The sequence below is a fragment of the Cyprinodon tularosa genome, unplaced genomic scaffold (assembly GCF_016077235.1).
Source record: "Cyprinodon tularosa strain WSP-4 unplaced genomic scaffold, ASM1607723v1 ctg18, whole genome shotgun sequence".
Lineage (NCBI taxonomy): Eukaryota > Metazoa > Chordata > Actinopteri > Cyprinodontiformes > Cyprinodontidae > Cyprinodon > Cyprinodon tularosa.
The window spans coordinates 2,242,040-2,262,500 of record NW_024038608.1 but is presented as its reverse complement, the minus strand read 5'-3'; the positions used below and the strand labels follow the sequence as shown (position 1 = coordinate 2,262,500).

At 40.5% G+C, this 20,461-nt stretch overlaps 1 protein-coding gene and 5 non-coding genes across 7 annotated transcripts in view; all 6 read left to right on the top strand.

The window, feature by feature from the left end:
- Window positions 1–6,018, top strand: part of LOC119781591 (N-chimaerin-like) — a 22,424-nt gene extending 16,406 nt beyond the window's left edge. For both annotated transcript variants that reach the window (XM_038282128.1, XM_038282129.1), the window contains 6 exons: window positions 1–29; window positions 658–831; window positions 1,924–2,001; window positions 2,082–2,219; window positions 2,318–2,423; window positions 3,667–6,018. The exon at window positions 1–29 is cut by the window's left edge and continues 56 nt beyond it. In XM_038282128.1, coding sequence (XP_038138056.1) covers window positions 1–29; window positions 658–831; window positions 1,924–2,001; window positions 2,082–2,219; window positions 2,318–2,423; window positions 3,667–3,838 — 697 coding nt within the window. In that variant the 3' untranslated portion in view covers window positions 3,839–6,018. The remainder of the gene's footprint in view (window positions 30–657; window positions 832–1,923; window positions 2,002–2,081; window positions 2,220–2,317; window positions 2,424–3,666) is intronic.
- Window positions 6,019–7,790: 1,772 nt separating this feature from the next.
- On the top strand, window positions 7,791–7,863 carry trnam-cau. Its single transcript has one exon. It is a non-coding gene; the product is annotated as a tRNA-Met (tRNA).
- A 180-nt stretch (window positions 7,864–8,043) lies between these two features.
- trnak-cuu lies at window positions 8,044–8,116 on the top strand. The gene has a single exon. It is a non-coding gene; the product is annotated as a tRNA-Lys (tRNA).
- A 2,505-nt stretch (window positions 8,117–10,621) lies between these two features.
- On the top strand, window positions 10,622–10,692 carry trnag-gcc. Its single transcript has one exon. It is a non-coding gene; the product is annotated as a tRNA-Gly (tRNA).
- Window positions 10,693–13,514: 2,822 nt separating this feature from the next.
- Window positions 13,515–13,585, top strand: trnag-gcc. The gene has a single exon. It is a non-coding gene; the product is annotated as a tRNA-Gly (tRNA).
- A 3,678-nt stretch (window positions 13,586–17,263) lies between these two features.
- trnak-cuu lies at window positions 17,264–17,336 on the top strand. The gene has a single exon. It is a non-coding gene; the product is annotated as a tRNA-Lys (tRNA).
- The last annotated feature ends 3,125 nt before the right edge of the window (window positions 17,337–20,461 follow it).

Here is a 20,461-nt window from a genome sequence, read left to right as displayed (position 1 = left end):
TTTGATCGCTCAGGGTGTGAAATGTGCAGGTAAATATATCTACAAAATATTTTATTTATTGTTAATCATTGCTGGAAAATGGAATCCAATTCTAACCCTATTATTGGATGCTTGACCCCAGCCCCTTTTAATCCAGCTGAACTAAGGCGGTTTGCATTTGACTCATCTGCTTTTATATAACAGGTTTTCTGAACACTGTCCGGTTTAAAGAACAGCCTGTCTCTGTGTGGGTCCCTCTCCTACTCCCACACTTCAGTCCTGCTGTTATTATGTGAGATATCAGAAAGGCTTCTGACTCATGGTGGAAAGAGGCTGAAACTTTACAGGAGGGAAGAGTTTGAAGCACAAGACAAGTGTAGGAAGAGTGGAGAGATGGGAGTGATTACTGTGGGTCATCCATCTACTGATCATGCATCTATCCATCCAGAGATTTTTTTAAGATTTGTAGAACATTCTGCCATAGATTCACAGTCAGTTATTTATTTTTACATTGAAATCTAACTAAAGAAGAGGAGGTTTACATAATTCCTTAACCTTTGTCATAAAAAGAGCCCGTCACATTCAACATGTCAGGAACCGTTTGGTGTCACTGGGCGAAAAGTACCACCTGACATAAACGGATGTAAGACGACGTCTTTGTTTCCTCCGTCTGTTTAGACTGTGGGCTGAACGTTCACAAGCAGTGCTCCAAAGTGGTTCCCAACGACTGCCAGCCGGACCTTCGGCACGTCAAGAAAGTCTACAGCTGCGACCTGACCACGCTGGTCAAAGCCCACAATGCCAAGAGGCCGATGGTGGTCGACATGTGCATACAGGAAATCGAAGCCAGAGGTGAGACGAATGAAATAGGAGTGGGTCGGAAATTATGTAACGTAGAGAGAAAAACACCCACAGAGCTGCTGCGTGCGTCAGCCAGCCTCTCGCTGATTATAGAATCAAGAGAAGATATCTAGTGCCAACCGGTCTGTTTTGAGCTGTTCTTTTTCTCACTAATGACATCAGTTCTGACTGATGAGAAAACTTTATGTATTTAAACACAAATTCAACAGTTTCCCTTTTCTAGTTCCTTCCAATCAGTTCTTTATGTTCCTCTGTAATTTATCTTCATCCTTTACTTTCTTTGTTCCATTTTATTACCTTAGATTTTAATTTAAAGGTATTTTGGAGGATTTTTTCGCAAATTTTTGAGAAGATCAGCCCTCTCCGCTTAAAGAAAAACTGCACATGCACAACCCTGTACCCGCTCTCAAGAGGGAACGCCTATTAAATGCGTGCGAGAGCATGCACAAGCCCATTTCTCCTCGTGCACGCTTTGTCTAAAAGTTGTTGATCTTATAGCTCATACAAGCTTACGGTGTCGTCCGCCCTAAACCCTAAATCCCTCAATCAGTATATAAAGCGGGGACTATATAGTGGACTTTATAATGAACATAGTTAACTTAACGTTCAGGAAGATGATCACTATTTTTTACTCCCCGTTGGTCAGGTAAATCCTCCGCCACTGCGCCTGTGCCATCTTCAGTTGCCATTGTCAGGTAGCGACAGCGGGCTACTTTGACAGCAAATCCCATAATGCTTTGCGAGGATAGCTCTCTGCGCAAAGCATTCTGGGATATATCGGCCTCTTGTGAGGCCTTTCTTCTCATACAATTCGTAGACACCTTTTCTATTATGACCCTCTGCCATTTTCAGTGACTGGCTGAAACTGTAGCTCACAACAGATATATGTGTGAAAGTGCTAAATGGGGACGAGGACGGCCTTACGTAAACATATCACCAGAATGATTGACAATTAGGAGGACCACTTATTTAGATGACCCACATAAAAGATCATCCTCTATACCTTTAATACTTAGAAAAAAGAACATCCTTCACTATACCTTTAACTTTATAAAATGTAATTACGTTAATGTAATTGTCCAGGTCTTCAGTCTGAGGGTCTGTACAGAATATCCGGCTTCAGTGAGCTGATCGAGGATGTGAAGCTAGCCTTCGACAGAGGTGAGTGTGGCCCCCTGTGGTTCCTGGACTACCGCCTTCTATCGTTAGCTTAATGAAACTGAGCGATCTCCCATCCACAGATGGGGAAAAGGCGGACATTTCGTCGAACGCTTACGAGGACATCAACATCATCACCGGCGCCCTCAAGCTGTACTTCAGAGAGCTGCCTATTCCCCTCATCACGTACGACGCCTACCCACGCTTCATAGAGACAGCAAGTGGGTCTTTTCCCTCTTTGAACTACGGTTATGGCTAAGGGTCCGCCGTTTTCTTTCATTCTGTATTCATTGGTTTTGGTTTGTGTGTGTCGTCATAGAGATTACAGACCCAGAAAAAAGACTGGAATCCCTCCATGAGGCCCTGAAGCTGCTGCCGCCAGCCCACATTGAGACGCTGAGATACCTCATGGCTCACCTCAAGAGGTCCGAACCATCATCTGTTGGCCAATGGCTTTGGCATAAGATTAATGTACAAATAATCTGGACATTCAATGTCTAGAAAGATGGTTTCTAAAAGCTTCAGATTGAGCCAGATTAAGAGCCTTGTTTGGCTTTCCGTCCAAACACGTTGGTGGTGCGATGGTTTGGGCCTGCTTTATTGGCTTTAGCAATAAATACACCGGATGCATAACACAATGTAAGCGCAGCTTTCCGTTTTAATCAGTAAAATGATTTACACCGGACGCGTAATATGCTTGTTCAACGGCATTATTTGCACGTAGATACCGGACGCCATTGCTAATTTAGGATGAGTTTCAAATTTCAGATATCTATATACTTCAGTTTGAGCTAGGAAGAAACAGGAACAGTTTCGTAGTTCACTTCAGGCCAAAGTGGGTCTGCTATTTGGTGCTTTTTCTGCAAGATAATACCAAACGCCTACAGTTATTACGGCCCAACCAGCAGATGCTGGTAGTTTTGACATGCTAACAAAATACATGTTTGATTTCTCATCAGATTGGTGAAGATGCAGTTTTTTTAGGTGATCGTAAGTTACTTTATAACTTTCACAGATTGTACAGACACAAAAGCTCATCTTCGCTCAGAGTTCCGTTGCTAAACCCGCGTCTGGCGTAAATATCAGTTTTCAAAATGCCGCTTTTCAGAACTTACACGCTTTTATGCAACCGGTGTATTTACTGTTTTAGAACGACATATTGGAATTAATGGAAGTATGACTTCTCTGAATAACCGTAAGGGCGAAAGTCCAAGTTCCAGCTGTAGCGCCTCCTGAAGGCCTCTGGCATTACTGCATTTTTCCTGTATACCCGCAGATTTAAAAGGTGCTTTTAAAGATGACACCACATTCAGCCCTTGAGTTTAAAACCTACATCAGAGAACAGAACAAATGTCTGATCAGGTGGTGTCTTCTGTTTCGTTGCTTGATGTTGTGTAGCTTAGGTAGTAGCTTAGCATTAAGTTCCTAAAAAAAAAACTATTTTATACAAAAGGAAAAATATTTATCTTAACAGTCTAATAATATTAATGCAAATGAAGAAAGAGAACAGGTCTTACATCCTGAATGCTCCTCCTCAGGCAGCTTTTTCTCTTTTTGCTTCCTCTAGTCAAACTCTCGACTAGAGGAGGAGAAATGTGGAAACCTGTAAGGTTAGAGTTAGGTTCTACTTTCTAGCTGTTAAATGTTGGCTCCTGTTTCTCCATCCAGGGTCACCGATTACGAGAAAGAAAACCTCATGCCCAGCGAAAACCTGGGGATCGTCTTCGGCCCGACGCTGATGAGGGCACCCGAACTGGACGCCATGACAGCACTCAATGATATCCGATACCAGAGGCTGGTGGTGGAAACACTCATTACCAATGAAGACGTTCTGTTCTGAGAGAAACGGACCAAAACCAGCCTCCCATTAGGAGGAGGCTCCGGAAACAGCCGACAAGATGAAGGAGACTTGAGATTTAGCGATGAAGAAAAGAAGCGAAGGAGGGGTTTTATTTAGAAAGAAAATTAGAGGCTTTGGATGAAGTCCAGGATGGAAAGTTGGGTGTTTTTCCGTATTTTTATGTAATCTTTTACAATCAGCAAACTTGAAGACGATAAGCATGTGACAGCTGAAACTCTGAGCCTTGTTGGGTAAGAATGAAAAACCGCGCGGCGGGGAAACACTGGGACTTATTCTTTAGTTGTTTTTGTTTTGAAACGGATGCCTTGAAAGTGTTAGCTCAAATTTCTTTAGTTTTTCTGATTGTTTATTTTGCAAACGGACCAACCAAGATAGGCTTCACAGAGGGGACTTCCAAATTAAACTGTGCCACAAGATCATTCCTGTACGATTGGGCCATTTTTGGACGGTTAGTAAGAAATCAGGAAATTGTTTATTTTTTTCTCTGTAGTGGTGATGCCTGTTGGATTTAATCTTATGTCGATGGAAAGTCTGTTTATTTGCCCTTTAAATTGTGCCTCATTTTAATTAGGTGAGAAATTAACCAAGTTTAATTCGCTGATGTCAAACAGGCTCATTCTAGGTCTGGTTCTCCAGGTGATTACAATCCTGATGTGTTAACATGTGCACCACTACTGTTCTTTTTATTCATGTCTTGCTTTTTTTTTTCAAACCTCAATCTTCAGATCCAGGAAACAAACAAGAAAGAATTTGCAAATGTGATTTTCATATAATAAGGCACTATTCAGTGGAAAAATAACAGATTTAGTTCCAAGACGAGTTAAAAGAAAGAAATAACCAACTGTCTCTGTAATGGAGTATTAGGCTATTGTGGATAAAAGAAAAAAAAAGTACATTTCTGACACACACAAAAAAAAAGACTTTTAAAAAGAATATCAAAAGTAATACATTTCCATGAAAAAGGCAGAATTTTCCTGATATTGCATAGTGACAAATTTGCTAAATTTTCAGAAATATGTGATTTAAAATCTTAGAAAACAGTTTTTAATTATTTTTGTTGCAAATTTCCGAATTTTCAGTTATTTAAGTGTTGAATGTTTTTATTTTTTTAGGATATTTATACTTTTGATGTAAAATACTTGATGTAAAAAAATAGGTATTCCTTCTTTGGGAAAAATGTACAACTTTTAAAAATTGCTAATTAAACTTCAAGTTGTTCATTTTTACTGGAGGAAAATTTGAATCCTTTTTTTTCTTTCATCTACAATGGCACCATTAAAAATTCCCTTTACTTTTTTTTCTTTCGAAACTGCAGCATATATATATATATATATATTTTGTATTCTTACCAATAAGACAATGAGACGGTCACGTCTGTGTTCTGTCTGTACTATGAAGGCAGTATGTTTATTTTCGTCTTCTCTAGGGAAGAAGCAGAAGTAGACAGCAAGATGAATGAGCACCATCCGTTATTTCAACCTTTTCTGTTTTAATTTGACATTTTCACCGTAAGCTGAACTTTAACTACAAGGCAGCCTTTTAAAGAAACCTTTGAGCCTCCTGTTACTGTCATCCCACCATTCCTGGGCCACATGTTCATGGGTTCTTTTTTTTTTGCACCAGAAAATTATTATTTTTTTAATGATAAATTAGCCTGAGCTTCTCACCCGACTGAAATTTAGCTTGTTAGTTTGATCAAGGGATCAAACATATCCAGCAGTGACGAAGGTTTGATCCAGCTAGTTCTATCCTACCGGTCCAGTGCGGTTCATAATGTTTGTAATAAGAATGAGTTTTCTCATAAAACTAACATGCCACTTGAAGGCTTTTATTTTTTTTTCTATTTTCCCTTTTTACTTTTTTTTTTATTGTTTTTACCCCCACTTTTGTCGGGGGAGGGGCTGTTAATTGAATTGATAACAACTTAAAGAACTAAAGAGCAAAGCAGCCTAGTTGGATAATCACCATGTTTTATGTTAATTATTTCCCCTTACATCGTCAAACCTAAATACTATGATCTGATTATCCCTCTGAGACCTATGGAACCTGCTTTTTTTAGCTTATAAGATGTCTTCTTTTTTTATTGTCATTGCTGTAAAGTATTTTCTATATGGTTTATGCATGTTGTAATTAAATTATTAAATAAAGCTTTCATGTCACGATCTGAATGTGATGTATTTTTAATAAAGGAAGTCGGCTTTTTAGAGTGCTGCCTTTAAGGGTATTGATTAAAAGTTGGTGGAAAACCTCGTGTTTGATTGTGTTAATAACGCATCTATACAATCATTGTCTCATTGTTAAGTCAGTTTAGGACTTGTTCTATACATAAGAAAAACATAAAAAAAAAAATTATGTTAAAATATAATATAATAAAAAAATTTAATGTCTTTTTTGTTCAATTTATCTAAATTAAAATGTGTTTTTATTATTATTATTATATTTTTTAATAGGCCGAGGGTGTCACCCTGCACGCGCTTTGATATCAGCTAAGGTGATTCGGTTCGCTAAATTAAGGCGCGTGCCGGCAGCCATGTTTTTTTTTCTTCGTCGTCAACCCGCGTTGGATTTTAATATATGGATAGCTTCTTCTTGTCACGTTTTAAAGTTATAAAGTTATAAAGTTAGTTTTGTTCTTTTTTTTAAACGTTTTTAAAGAAAGGGAACCTAAGAAGAGGAACGAGAAGGCTGCCATCCGAACTAAGGTGTTTTACTCGCCTTAGCAACTCTTCAAGTTATCTAATGGTTATTCTCTATGCGAAAAAGGATAACCAAAGATGTTGACTGACTTTTTTCGAGTGGAATCACTTTTAAATAATACTACAAGTTAAAGATGGACCTGAAGTCACACTTGTATTATTTGGCTAAAAATGGGGACACCCCAGAGTCGTCATTGGTGGACGAAGAACCATACTGGAACCTGAAATATCCTCCTTATTTTTCTTTTAAAACATCAAATTTAAATCCATGTCAATAGCAGGTAAAATAGATGGATGAGGCAATGATCTAATAACTGTTTTACTGAAGTTTATTTGAGATAATTCAAGATATTTTATAGTACTATCTTAGGAATGTTGACAAAATAACTGTAAGAGTTGTTTGATTTTCCTGATTGTGTTTTTATTTATTTATGTATTTTTTTTCATCTAACCGGATGTAGTATTTGGAACGAATGCTTACATATTAATGAACTGTAAAACATATGAACCTGAAAGGGAAAAATTGAGAAGAGTAGTTGAAATGACAGGCCAAGAATGGAGTCTTAAAGGATTATTGGGAAATAAAGGAAATATAAAGGATGTTTATAGATTAAGGAAAGCATTATTTAGTTATCTTCAGAATGCAAAATTAAAAAATAGAATTTAATAGATGTAAAACAATGTTGCTACACACTCATGAACAGTAGGTGGCGGTATGCACCTTAAAGTTGCTTGCGATCCGCCATGATAGAAAAGAAGAAGAAGAAGGAAGGAACGCTTTCATTGGATGAAAAGAAGCTGAGTGTGATTGGCTGATGGTATGGTTCATTTACATACATTGCTGAAGTTGCGAGCGCAGAGAGTCGAGCGAGCGGAGAAACAGCCGAGCGCACAGCTGGTGTTGAGCGCGGAGAGAGAGCAGGTCGAGCGAGCGCGAGCAGAGACGGATTCGAGCACGCGCAGAGATGAAACTGAGCGCGATAACAGTGTGTTGAGAGGGTTTTTCAGAGTTGAGCGCGCGCCAGACCGGTTTTGCGCGCGCGCGTGTTGTCTCACTGCGCGCTCGGATTGGTTCCTGCGCGCTCAAACCGATGGCACAAATATCTCTCCATAGAATTCCAGTATTTGAATCTAGTGTTTGGGGCTGACGTCAAGGATGTTTTTATCGCCACAAGAAAATTGATATATAGCGGAGGCGTGGTGATATGACGACCTATTTTTTTAAGTCTTCTCAGGCCTCGTTGGCGCAGTAGGCAGCGCGTCAGTCTCATAATCTGAAGGTCGTGAGTTCGAGCCTCACACGGGGCAGAATTTTTTTTCTCGATTATTGTTCCGTTTCAAAAACGATTTCAAAGATTGGCCTTTATGCGTGAGCTATTATTACATATGAACAGGATTCAAGCAGTGTCGATGAATATTAAACCCCGTTGACAGTTTTTGGCGTAGTTGTCTGCATTTTTAACCGGAAATACGTAATTGTTGTGCACAGCCCGGCTAGCTCAGTCGGTAGAGCATGAGACTCTTAATCTCAGGGTCGTGGGTTCGAGCCCCACGTTGGGCGCATAGTATTTTTTATTTATATACATTGATATAATGCATTTATGTATCCCTGAATAACACAACAATGTATTGCTTGCTTTTTTATTTATGTTTGGTTAAATCTATATTTCTGTAGCTAATAGGGCTCATATAAATAAATGTCAAATACTTACCATTGACCCCAACTATGCAATAACACATAATGCAATATGAAAGTATATATATATATATATATTAGGGATGGGACGATTTATGAAAACCGTTCGGTTCGACTGTCTCGGTTCGGTTCGCGTGTGTTTCGTTCGGTTCATGCACTGCTCCCTTTTCTCATTGAGGAAGCGATTACACTCCAGAGCAGAAGGTGGCGGTACTGCGACCAAAGCCAACCGCCAGTAGTAAACAAGAAGAAGAAGAAGCGAAGCAGCTTAGCCGGGTGTAGCAGGGAAAAAAATCAGAATTGCGTCGGACTGGCGAGCGGGAAAGAACTGGAGTTGGAAGACGCGCCAGCAGCACTTTATAGGTCTGCTGTATGGGAGCGCTTTGCATTTAGAGTGACCTACGATGACAGCGGAAAGAAAGTTGTGGATAAAAGTGCAACAGTGTGCAAGCATTGTGCAACACGTTTTGTTTATGCTAACAGCAACATGTCATGCTAACCCCGAAATCCCTCATACTCCGTCAGCAACCCCCGCTTTTGTGAGCAAAAAGCAAATTGAGGCGATGCAGGTAGGTTTTTGGTTGTTCGAAAACAGGGTTTTACCTAGAAATATTTCTTAGAGTGTACACCTTGGTGTACTACAACTTCAGGCAAGCTTTCTTGCAGGCCTCTATTTCTATTTGATCAAAACAGACTACCAGTGGAATAAATAAAAATGAGATTTTGTGTCTCTTTGAACCTATAAAATACTAGGTTCATTTATTGAAAAAGTACAGCTACCATAATGGTATACAGAACATTATTTAGACATTTTCCAGCAGCTGCAATTTTTCTGCACGGCAATACGAAAAAGAAAAATGCAAATAAAATTAGCAAATATTGCCCCACTGTGGTACTTGTTGTATGTTACTATCACAAGTTGTTGAGGACTGCCCACAAACATTGTTGATTCTAATTATAGCCCCGGCCTGTACAAGAGTCTGACCATTATTTACCTCCGCCGACAGCCAGACAGGCCATTATTAGGGACCCAGCCGCTAATAGAATACAAACAAATATTAGAGGATTTATGGTAAGTGCAAAGATGTGTATGTTTTTAAGTGTAAATGCATGTGTTACGATTAATGAGCATCACCAAGTGTTCACGCTTGGTGGCGCCACATCGTACAAGAGGGTAATGTAAGTAAGTAAAGCGATCTGGCTGTAACTGTCATACATGGAAAGGGACTGGCAGTTGAATGGGTGTGTGCACACGTGCGTTGTTCTGTGTGTGCGTGCATGCGTGTCAGCGGGATGGACCGCCCCGCCCTTTTACATCCACTTATTTATTTGATGGTTAACTATGATAGGATTTTCTTCATATGTGTTAAAATAGCCTCTTGCATATAAATGTAATTTATTGACACCTTGCAAAACATGGTATAGGTTTGAGATCTGGTCTTGTCAGAAAATGTATTTTAATTTACCTAACCTTTATTACTTTTAATGTTCCAATAATGTATATTATACATAGTTTTAAAAAATGTACCTACTTCTGCATTCATATCAGAACCTATGATTACATGATATACGTAGCATCCGCGTTAGCTCTGAATTATACAACCAAAATGCTATAGTAATTTAATAAAAAATAAATTCTTCTTAAAAGAAATTCTTCTTATACACAGATACCAGAGCTCAACAAAATAGTTTACTGTGAAAAAGCTGTACTTATTTATTGATAATAATCTCTTGCTCTAGAGCAGACTCGGTTCCGCAATGGGATCTAATTTTTGAAAAATCTGTGACATCACATAGAATAATTAAATATATTACTGTTAAACAGTTCAGTGGTGGTACATTATTATGCAACAACACAAGCATAGTCCATATTTCAATGTTTAACCATCAAGCATAACTAACATTTTTCCAAATTTTATTGATCTGTTAAATAGATCTGTTACATTTGTGTTTCCAACTATGCTCCTTTGTCAATACAGTATTCACACGGGGGGTTCCAGTTCCATTCTCAGCCAGTGCATCTTCTTTTTGTCCCTTTAGAAATATATGGAGAAAGTTGCTGGCATTATTCAAGGTTTACTGAATTGACTTCTTTGTGGGAAGTGGTGTTTCAGAGGTAGAATTGTCCTCTGTCACTCTGGGACCATTTACTTATTGGTGTAATTCCCTGAAACCTTGACAAGATGGACACAGGTTTGAGACCTGGTTTTGACATATGTGAAATAGCTCATGATCTGAAAAATAAAAAGTGCGGAATTAAGGATGTTATCATATTATAAAAGAGGGAGTCACCTCAGCCCTTTGATATGGTAAAATGTAATAGGTTATTCTACTGTTCGTTTTCGGAGACCCAGGGACTCAAGAATGTAGGCATTGGTGGTTCAGTGGTAGAATTCTCGCCTGCCACGCGGGAGGCCCGGGTTCGATTCCCGGCCAATGCATCCCTCTTTTTTATCCGTTTAGACATATATTAAGGAAAGAGGAGCCATTCTCTCTGAGAATCGGCTCCCCAGACTATGTGTTTGAGACCAGGCATCTCTTTGGACATATGGAGAAACTGAGAGGCTGCAGGGGTGGCTGGACGAAGCAGAAGAATACTTATTTACCATCTGTCGCTATGGCAAACATAAGTGCTTCTTGTAAGTAATGGCTGAAATGAATGATGGCTGACGTGGCTGAAGCTCGCTCTTCCGGATCTCCGGCATTTTAAATGCTTAAAACCATGCATATATAAAACGGCTGAGGACAAAATCATAGTGGAGGACAAATTTCTACACTTTCTTTTTATCAAACTAAAAACTAAGCCAGGAAGAGATTGTTTTGTTGGCCATCAGTACTTTTGACTCAGACTGGATAGAAACATCGAAGAAGACGCTGTATGAACTTTGCACTTCTTCACAACGTAATATCGCGTATAAAGGAGCACAAAAAGATGTCAACAATGTAAAAGCCTGCCTGAAAGTGCTAAACGAATGTGGCTACAACATTCCCAGATGTATGTCCCATTATCTGGACAAGTTGCCTCCAGTGACTTTTTCCAACATGGATGTCTGTGGCTTGCTACGTAAAATGGAACAGCTTCACGCGACAGTATCTCTCATGAAGCAAACACTTCAAGTTCAGTCTGAAGTAAGTGAAGGTCTTTGTGATGCTACGACGGACCTGCAAAGCTGGGTGTCTAATTTGGAGCAACGCGCCGCTCAAGGTTGTGGTAGCTGATCTATATCAGTGAAGGAGAAGGGTGCAGCCAACACGGACCTGAACTCCGCCCTGGATATGGATCACTGTCTTCAAGGTCAACTGTAAAGGAAGATACTCCTGCGCTGTGCCCTGAAGTAACTACGCTATTTCCGTGATCCCCTAAGTGGAGCCAGGTCGTGAAAAGGCATAATTGTCAGCCCAAAGGGCCCGCTGATGCGAAGACGACTCACTTCGGCCCTCCACGCAGGAAAGCTGGACAAACTATTGTTGGTACTGGAACCGCCGGGAACATCAAAATGGTAAAAACAAAACTGAACGTTTTTGCTACCAAATTCTCACCTGACTTAGATGCAGTGTTAGGAACAAGTGTTAATCTTAAAGCCAAACTTGGGCATGATGTAACATGCCAGAGAATCAGTTCTGTCAATACCAGGTATGCCTCTTTCAATGTTTCTGCTGAATGTAGTGACGTGGCTGTCATGTACAACCCAAAGCTTTGGCCTGAAGGAACTTACGTTAGAAGGTTCTATGAGCCACGCAAAACTACCATTGGCACAAATGCTACCCCTTCTTCTATGGGTACTGCTGGCATGAGCATAGTCATAAATTTTATGGAGATTAAAGTAGGGCTTCAACTAACGGTTATTTTAAAAATCGATGAATCGGCCGATTATTTTTTCGATTAATCGATGAATCAGACAAAAATATTTTCAATATTAACCTCTTTATTCCAAAACAAACATTTTAGACCGAACAAACAGGCACACACGTACAGGTTGCTTATTAACTGTACTGTTGCAATATAAAATAATAATGGCAATAATAAATGTTTGTGTTAAAACTACAAAAACTTACATGATAAATGTATCTATACATCCACAAAACAAATGGTACTTTGTTTAATAAAGTGCAAAAAAAGACAGGCATTTTTGTTTTTTAAAGCCCCTAAGGAGTTCAAACAATAGGATAAATATATCCAAACAACAAAACTCAATAACAGCACTTGTTTCAACATTAACACTTGCTTAATAATACTATAAATATATAGAGAACAAATAAATATAGAGAACAAATAAACCTTCCATGACACTAATTTAGTCACCCAGAGTTGCACAGTCACTAACTCACTTTACTCAGGAACTTGGCATTGCAATGCAGAAAGGTTAGCATGTCAACGTGCTCCTGGCTAAGACTGGCTCTTTTTTTGGAGGCTAGGGGTGGTAAAAAAAAAACACATACTCCAAAGACAGATATTTACATGGGAATGTGGCATATAATTAATTGACATATTACTGATCTTGCTGGATTTTATTCTGCTTTACTTCCATAAATTGCAGGATCTTCTTTACTTAATCTTTGCCAGAAGATTTAAACTTTAAAAGCCTTGCCCTCATAATTTGCAAGTTAATTTATTTATGAAGAAAATATAAACGCTGCTTTAGCTAATTCAAATGAAATTAAAAGTAAAATAAGTAGCCAACCTTATCACTGTCTGTAACCTACTAACAAGGTAAGGAAAGCATCAGATGAGCTACCTGAGAAACTATCGTTACGTTTCCCCACTTTAAAACCAAACAAACATGGTCGCTCACCCTGCTGATCAGCTCTCTTCACTGCCATCGAAGGCTCCAACGTGTTTTCTTTTCAGGTGCTGCGTCATAACAGCGGTGCTTCCGTGCCATGTTCATTTGTTTTTACAAAAGTTGCATGTTACGACTTTTTTCACTTTACAAAGCGCAGGCTATTTTAATTATTGTGATGAATTTGCGCCGTCAATCCCGGCGCATGTGTGCTTCATTTGCAGTCTGGACACTGAGGGTAACATCCTGCTGCTCTGACTGCAGCGCTGAGAGGGACTCCTGCGGGAGAGGGAGAACTGGGTTGAGATGGGGGAGGCACCCCACGGCAGCAGCTACCGACGGCGGCGGGTGACGCATTAATCGAGCGACGAAATTCGTTGCCAACGCTTTTAAAAGTCGATTTTTATCGATTTTATCTATTCGTTGTTGCAGCCCTAGTCCATGCGTCTGGACTGGTGAAACCCATGGACCAAATCATGTAGGCATTGGTGGTTCAGTGGTAGAATTGTCGCCTGCCACGCGGGAGGCCCGGGTTCGATTCCCGGCCAATGCATCCATCTTTTTTATCCCTTTAGACATATATTAAGCATCTCTTTGGACATACAGAGAAAACTGAGAGGCTGCAGGGGTGGCAGGACGAAGCAGAGGAAAACCTATTTACCATCTGTCGCTATGGCAAACATAAGATCTCTCTGAAAAAAGACTGAAGAGATTCCCAGAGAGGGAACAGAAGGTGGGACCCTCCAGTAATGACCCCTCTCCCCAAGATCCTACATGTGTGGCAGTGTGATGGAGCAGGCAGAGGGAGGAGTCTAAGGCTACGTTCACACTGCAGCCTGAAGTGACCCAATTCCGATTTTTTTGCCCATATGTGACCTGTATCTGATCTTTTTATGACAGTCTGAACGACACAGATCGGATTTTTTCAAATGCGACCCAGGCCACTTGGATATGTGGTCCTGAATCCGATACGTATCTGATCTTTTCAAATGCGACCTGTGTCTGTACGGCCAGGTCGCATTCATCCGACCTACACGTCATTGATACTTGACAAATGTTACTAAACGTTACTAATCTGCGTCCTACTAAGCGGAGGTGGGAAAAACTAACAACCATGGTGGAAGATAACACAGAGAGCAGTTCTCTCTGGGTACAAAGCACATCTGAGAGACTTTTGAAGGATTCTGAGCACACATGGGCTTTTTTGTGGCCCTCCTGCCCACTAGGGCTGGGCGATAATTCAATAACGATATATATCGATCGATAGACGTGTGGCGCAATAGAAAAAAAGAGGGTCGATAAAAGTTCGATAAAAAAGAAACGCAGTTTTCCTTCCTTCTCATTGTAGCCTAGCATGTAGGTTTATGCTAGTCACTGCTTCCTCCCAACCAATCACAATCGCGGACCCAGGCACGACGTCACCAAGCGCCGCCCTCTCAAACCACAACACAGAGCACATGAAGCTGTGCATCAAGGAGAGGCGGAGGAAATTGTTTCAAAGAAAGGTTTTTGTAGTTTGGCAGTCTGGCAGTATTTCGGTCATGGCAAGTCGGACCAAAAACAAACCACAGTCATCTAGAAAATGTGTCGGGAACCAGTGAAAACCAGTCTGATAACGAAACCAACTTTTTTTTTTATCATCTCAGCCGCTCACAGCCGCAGGAGTACGAGCTGTGTAGGCCCTGACGCGGCTGTCCTCCGAGGAATCTTCGGAAAATATATATTTATTTTCAGTTCTGGGCAGTTTCAGAATTGAGATAAAAATGCTGAGGGGCCAGAAACTTCAAAGTAATAACTCAGGTTAAAGCAGGAAACGGGGGCGGCGGTGGGGGTCATTTATTTATTTGTTATATTTATTTTGGTCACTTTTCTGGTCACTTAAGTTTATTCTTTGTCAGTATTTAATAACATAACTCAGGTCTCTTAAGTTATTTTTCTTTAAAATAATTCTGTTATGGTTAAAAAAGTTGGTTAAATAAAGATTTAATTCGAAGTCTGTGTTTGTGTTTTTTTATTAAAATTCAATCATTTAGCAATATTATAAAAAAAAAGTCCAGGCAGAGCTGCACATAAAATATGGTTTCAAATCTTTTCAATAATTATCGATATCGATCAATATGCATTTTTTTTTATCGATAAGCTTTTTTTCTATATCGCCCAGCCCTACTGCCCACACAAATATCAGATGGGCTTTTTCAAAGATTTTGTTTGACTGGGGGAAAAACATTTTTCTTTTCCAAACTGCTTACTCAAATTTCCCGTTTGACTGGTGTTACTTGGACTTGGGATAAAGTCCCTTTTAAACAGTCGTATTTATTTTATTGATTTATTTTTAATAAAATGTAGACTACAAATAATAATAGCATACAATGCAGCCTTTAAAACATATTTTATACCCGTTTTAAGGTGTACATATCCACAATGAGTTTATATCGCACTTTAGAATAATTTCAGTTGATGACATTATCACTACTCATGCGTTCCATTGGGAAAAATGTCACCCGTCAAATTGATGGCCAGTGGGAGTTCAGGTAGTATCAAAATTCTCTGAGTCCTAATGTTAAAAAGGTTTTTTGCCTGGTTTGACTCCTCTCATACTTACCCTCTCCCTGACCTCACCTCTTCTCACCTCCCCAACCCCCAGCCACTCTCACCAACCCCCAACCCATCCACACATTCAGTCTTCCCAGGAAGAGAGAAATTAAACTGCTGTGTCTGCCTGATTTTTAGCTCTCATGTGTTATGTCTCGTTTTCTCTACCTGGGGTTACTAGAAATTATCAGCAGCTCACCATAAGTACCAGTCAGAAGAAATCATAGGAAGTGCGGTATGTGTTGTGTGATGTAAGTCCATCCTGGATTGTGGGTCTGTCATCGCCCGGCTAACTCAGTCGGTAGAGCATGAGACTCTTAAAGGAGAAGTTCGGTTTTTTACACTTTAAGCCCATTTTCTGTAGTGTCCAGGATGAAATCGAATGATCGACACCAAAAGTTTGACAATTGCTCCTGTCTCTGCTTTTTGGCTCATTTAGAATCAACCCCTGGCTGCTTTAGAATGGCTAGCATAGAGCATGTCCGATAATGTCCTTAAAACAACCTTAAACGTTCTTTTTTTTAAATATGCTACTCACCGTGTCGTCAGCGCTGTTCAATGACGTTGCAAAAAAAGTTTCGTAAAGAAAAAACGTTCCTGTAGTGTTTTATTTAGCATTTTGTAAATCCCATTGAGTTCTGTAGGAATAGTCAATATTCCGCTGCCACCGGAAACGGAAATGGGGCCTGTTTACACAGTTGTAGTCTTTTCGCTTCACTCTGTGTACTCCGACGTCGAGGTGCTAACGTCTCTGTTAAACACTTTAAAAAACTCTGAAAATGGAATACGAAAGGTGGATTCTTGATTCTCGACGTCGGAGTACACAGAGTGAAGCGAAAAGACTACAACTGTGTAAACAGGCTCCATTTCCGTTTCCGGTGGCAGCGGAATATTGACTATTCCTACAGAACTCAATGGGATTTACAAAATGCTAAATAAAACACTACAGGAACGTTTTTTCTTCACGAAACTTTTTTTGGAACGTCATTGAACAGCGCTGACGACACGGTGACTAGCATATTTAAAAAAAAGAACGTTTAAGGTTGTTTTAAGGACATTATCCGACATGCACTATGGCAGCCATTCTAAAGCAGCCAGGGGTTGATTCTAAATGAGCCAAAAAGCAGAGACAGGACCAATTGTCAAACTTTTGGTGTCGATCATTCGATTTCATCCTGGACACTACAGAAAATGGGCTTAAAGTGTAAAAAACCGAACTTCTCCTTTAATCTCAGGGTCGTGGATTCGAGCCCCACGTTGGGCGCTTAGCATTTTTCCAACCGGGTGGTGGAGCACATGGTGTAGAGCATTGTGTTTGCTGAGACAACTATAACTGCCGGGTCGGGAGCATCTGTAAAGTCGGCGTGTTTAATGAGCTATGAAGTTTTAACTGATTGGTAACAAACCTGACCAAAATCTGTTCATGGCAAATGAAGTAACTGCAATTCCATGGTAGAGCATAGTAGCGCTCTGGCTAGCTGTCCTCAGTGGCCTCTTTGTTACCTCTATAGCCCCGCCACCCCCATTTTTATCCCCATATCATAAAAGGATGTAAAAGATTAGTTAGGCCAATTGCCCAGTGGCATGTTGCCCTGGTCCGTGGGGATTCATACACGGAATTAGAAGCAGTTGAAGCGCAGCCCGGCTAGCTCAGTCGGTAGAGCATGAGACTCTTAATCTCAGGGTCGTGGGTTCGAGCCCCACGTTGGGCGTTTCAAGTTTTTGGAAACATCAGAGAAGTTGTATGGAAAGGTTGAGGCAACTACGGTTTTAGAACAGGGGTCTGGAATCTTTTAACACAGAGAGCCAGTAAAGACCTTAGACTTTAGACAGACTTTATTTGTCATTTTGTTTACATAAGTATGAAAAATCCTTATCAGTAGTGATAATGATGTGTGCGTGCATAGTCAAGGAGATAGAGGCCGCCTACGGGCCGTGCTCTGAGCATGCATCAGCTATAGGCATCGAGCTGAGACAGAGGGTTAGGAAACCAGATGAGGCTCTACACGAGCTCCGACATGACATCTATGAGAAAGTCTCCATTGTGTATGCCAACCGGACTGACTTAGAACAAGACTGCATCAGTGTGGAGATTTTCACCAATGCCTTAGCGCAGTGTTTCCCAAAGATTTTCTTCTGGGCCCCCCTTTGGATAATAATAAAATTTCCACGCCCCCCCCCCCAAAAAAATAAAAAATAAAATAAACTGGGCACACACATCGTTCAACCAGATATAATAAATCTATACACATATTTTGTTTTCAAACTTCACTGAAGTTTATTTCACACTTCAGGTTGCAACAAAACAAACTACACCATCTTTACAGTGGAACACTTTTGTGTAACTGTATTTTTTTCATAGTTCTATACTGTAGATTAGAAGAGCATTCTTTGTTGTCTGTGTTATTTTAAACATATTTCCTTTTTTTAATTATTTGTAACAATATTTAACTTTGCTATCATCTATACATTAAAAAGCCTCTGTGCAAAATGGATTGAAAACATTGAACAGCTCCCTGAGAGTTTTTTCTTTGTACTTTAATCCTCCCATCTTTTCAGTGGTTGTAGTGAGCCTGCTTGTTGCTGCAGATCTTCTCAAATCTGGGTTGCAGTTTCACAACTGTCCATTATGCTCAGTCAAGCAAGCACAGTTTTTTTTTTTTCTTCATTCATCCATCCATACCGATTCCCGCGCCCCCCCTGCAATGGCATTGCGCCCCCCCCTAGGGGGCGCACCCCACACTTTGGGAACCACTGCCTTAGCGGATGCCGAAGTGGTCCAGAAACTCCTGGAGGAGCATCCCCGCACACTGGCACGAGCCTACAAGCACGCACACAAGTATGAGGCCACAAAGAGAGCTGCCAGGCCCGTAACTCAGCTGATGCGACCAGCGAGGCGTGCCCGAGCAGCCACCTTATATGAACCTGTTTGTCTTCCAGAAAGTGAACAGGCTAAAGGAGCATCCAGAATCCCCAGTCAGCCGCCACAGAGGGTGCAAAAAAACCCGCCAACAGTGGCAGCCCAACAAAAGCAGCTATAAAAGAATGTCTAAAGCTAAGCATTCTATTACACATATCAACCCAACCCATGTTGGTGTTGTACTCTGCCACCACTGCAGGTCTGGACACTTGAACATGTCTTTTGTCTTTCAGTGACCATCTGGTCCGGGTATCCTGGGGCTCTATTCCATGCACTGTAGATGCCATGAGTACAGGTTTATTGTCAACCCATTTTGTCACAGCCAGCTCAGGATGCTTCCTTGTCAGCATTACGGAGGAGCCTCTTCCTTGTTTCAACAACTCTTTATTAGATGTAATGTTACAATTCTTTGGGAGTCTATTTTTCATCAGTGTTCCACTTGCAGGCAGACCCATTTCTAGCAATTTATCAAGTAGTTTTATTGAGGTGAAGTACCTAGACAGACAGACACAAACACAGAAAAAGTTAAATAAGTGTCATTTGTTTACAGAGAATCATCAACAGCACCACAGTTGACATTTTCATCATACCTGTCAAAGTACAGGCGAGTTCCCCTGGGAATGAACTCATTCAACCGAAGAACTGCATTTGCTCCTATTCCAAGTCCTGTGTCTCTGCCGACGAAGGTGTTTTTTCCATGGTAGACTTCAAAATCCAAAACAATTCCAGTTGGAGTAGCGTGAACAAACACCTTCAATCCGGTTGGATTTGGCTTGCCAGGGACGAATTGACGGACTGGACATCGACCAGTAAAGGGAATCATTTGTTCATCAATGGAAACATTTCCTGGCCTGGGTAGGTTTAGGCAGCCTTGTTGCTCCTCCTTCAGAAGTGGACTGACTCTCCAAAGCATATTAAGCTTCCTCTCCTCTTCAGTTACATCAAGATCAGTGGTTTTCAGAGAACATCTGATCTTGAAAAAGCGATCCCTCGTCATGGACTCAGCAACTATTGGCACTCTTGTTTTTTTGGCCCAATACATTTTGATTTTTGGACATAGAATAATAAAATAAATAGATTTGAGATCAATGTTGTGGGAAAAAAACTCCAACTGATACAACAAAAGTGCTTTCCTGCCAGCTATAGCTGGCCCATCATTGTTTCTGGGTGGCTGGTAGGTTGTTGGTGGTGGTGTATCCTTAATCTGGAACAGAAATTAATACAATGTCAGGATAGATGCACAGCATAGCAGGAATTCCAAGTGTATAAGTAGCATATAGGTCTGTTTTTTTTCCTTAACAAAAACTAAGTCTGTAAAAACTACATTTGACAATCCATTTCAAACTCATACAAACAACCCAACTATCATTTTATGCAGGAATAAATTGCAGACATTTTTATGTGTGCATGCATTTTGGTTGTATTAATATTGATGCCAATTCAAATCAAATGTCCTTGTAACAGACATGGGCAATGTGGAGTCAACAAGTCATCTCCATGTCATGTATTTATTCTACCCAGCCACTGAAGCAGGTGAGTCTAATCTTCACCGTGAATTAACCTCTGCAGATTGGACTCACGTGGTTAATTGGCTGGGTAGATTAAATACATGACATGGAGATGACTTGTTGACTCCACATTGCCCATGTCTGCCTTGTAATAGTAATGTGCAGATAAACAGAGCAGCATTTTATGTCACCAAATAAAGACATTGGGAGTTTGCATCCCGATCAGTGGTTCCCCTAGCAATGGCTTTGTTGTGTATGAAAATCTCCTCTTTCTCCCGAATCCCATGCAAAGCATGTTTTACTTTTAACCTGTCGCCTTGAATCCAGCTCCTGTCTGCTCCATTTAATATGTAGCCTACTCTGTTTCCGCCCGCCCGCTCCAGGTTTGAAAGTGGGTGAGCTAACGAGG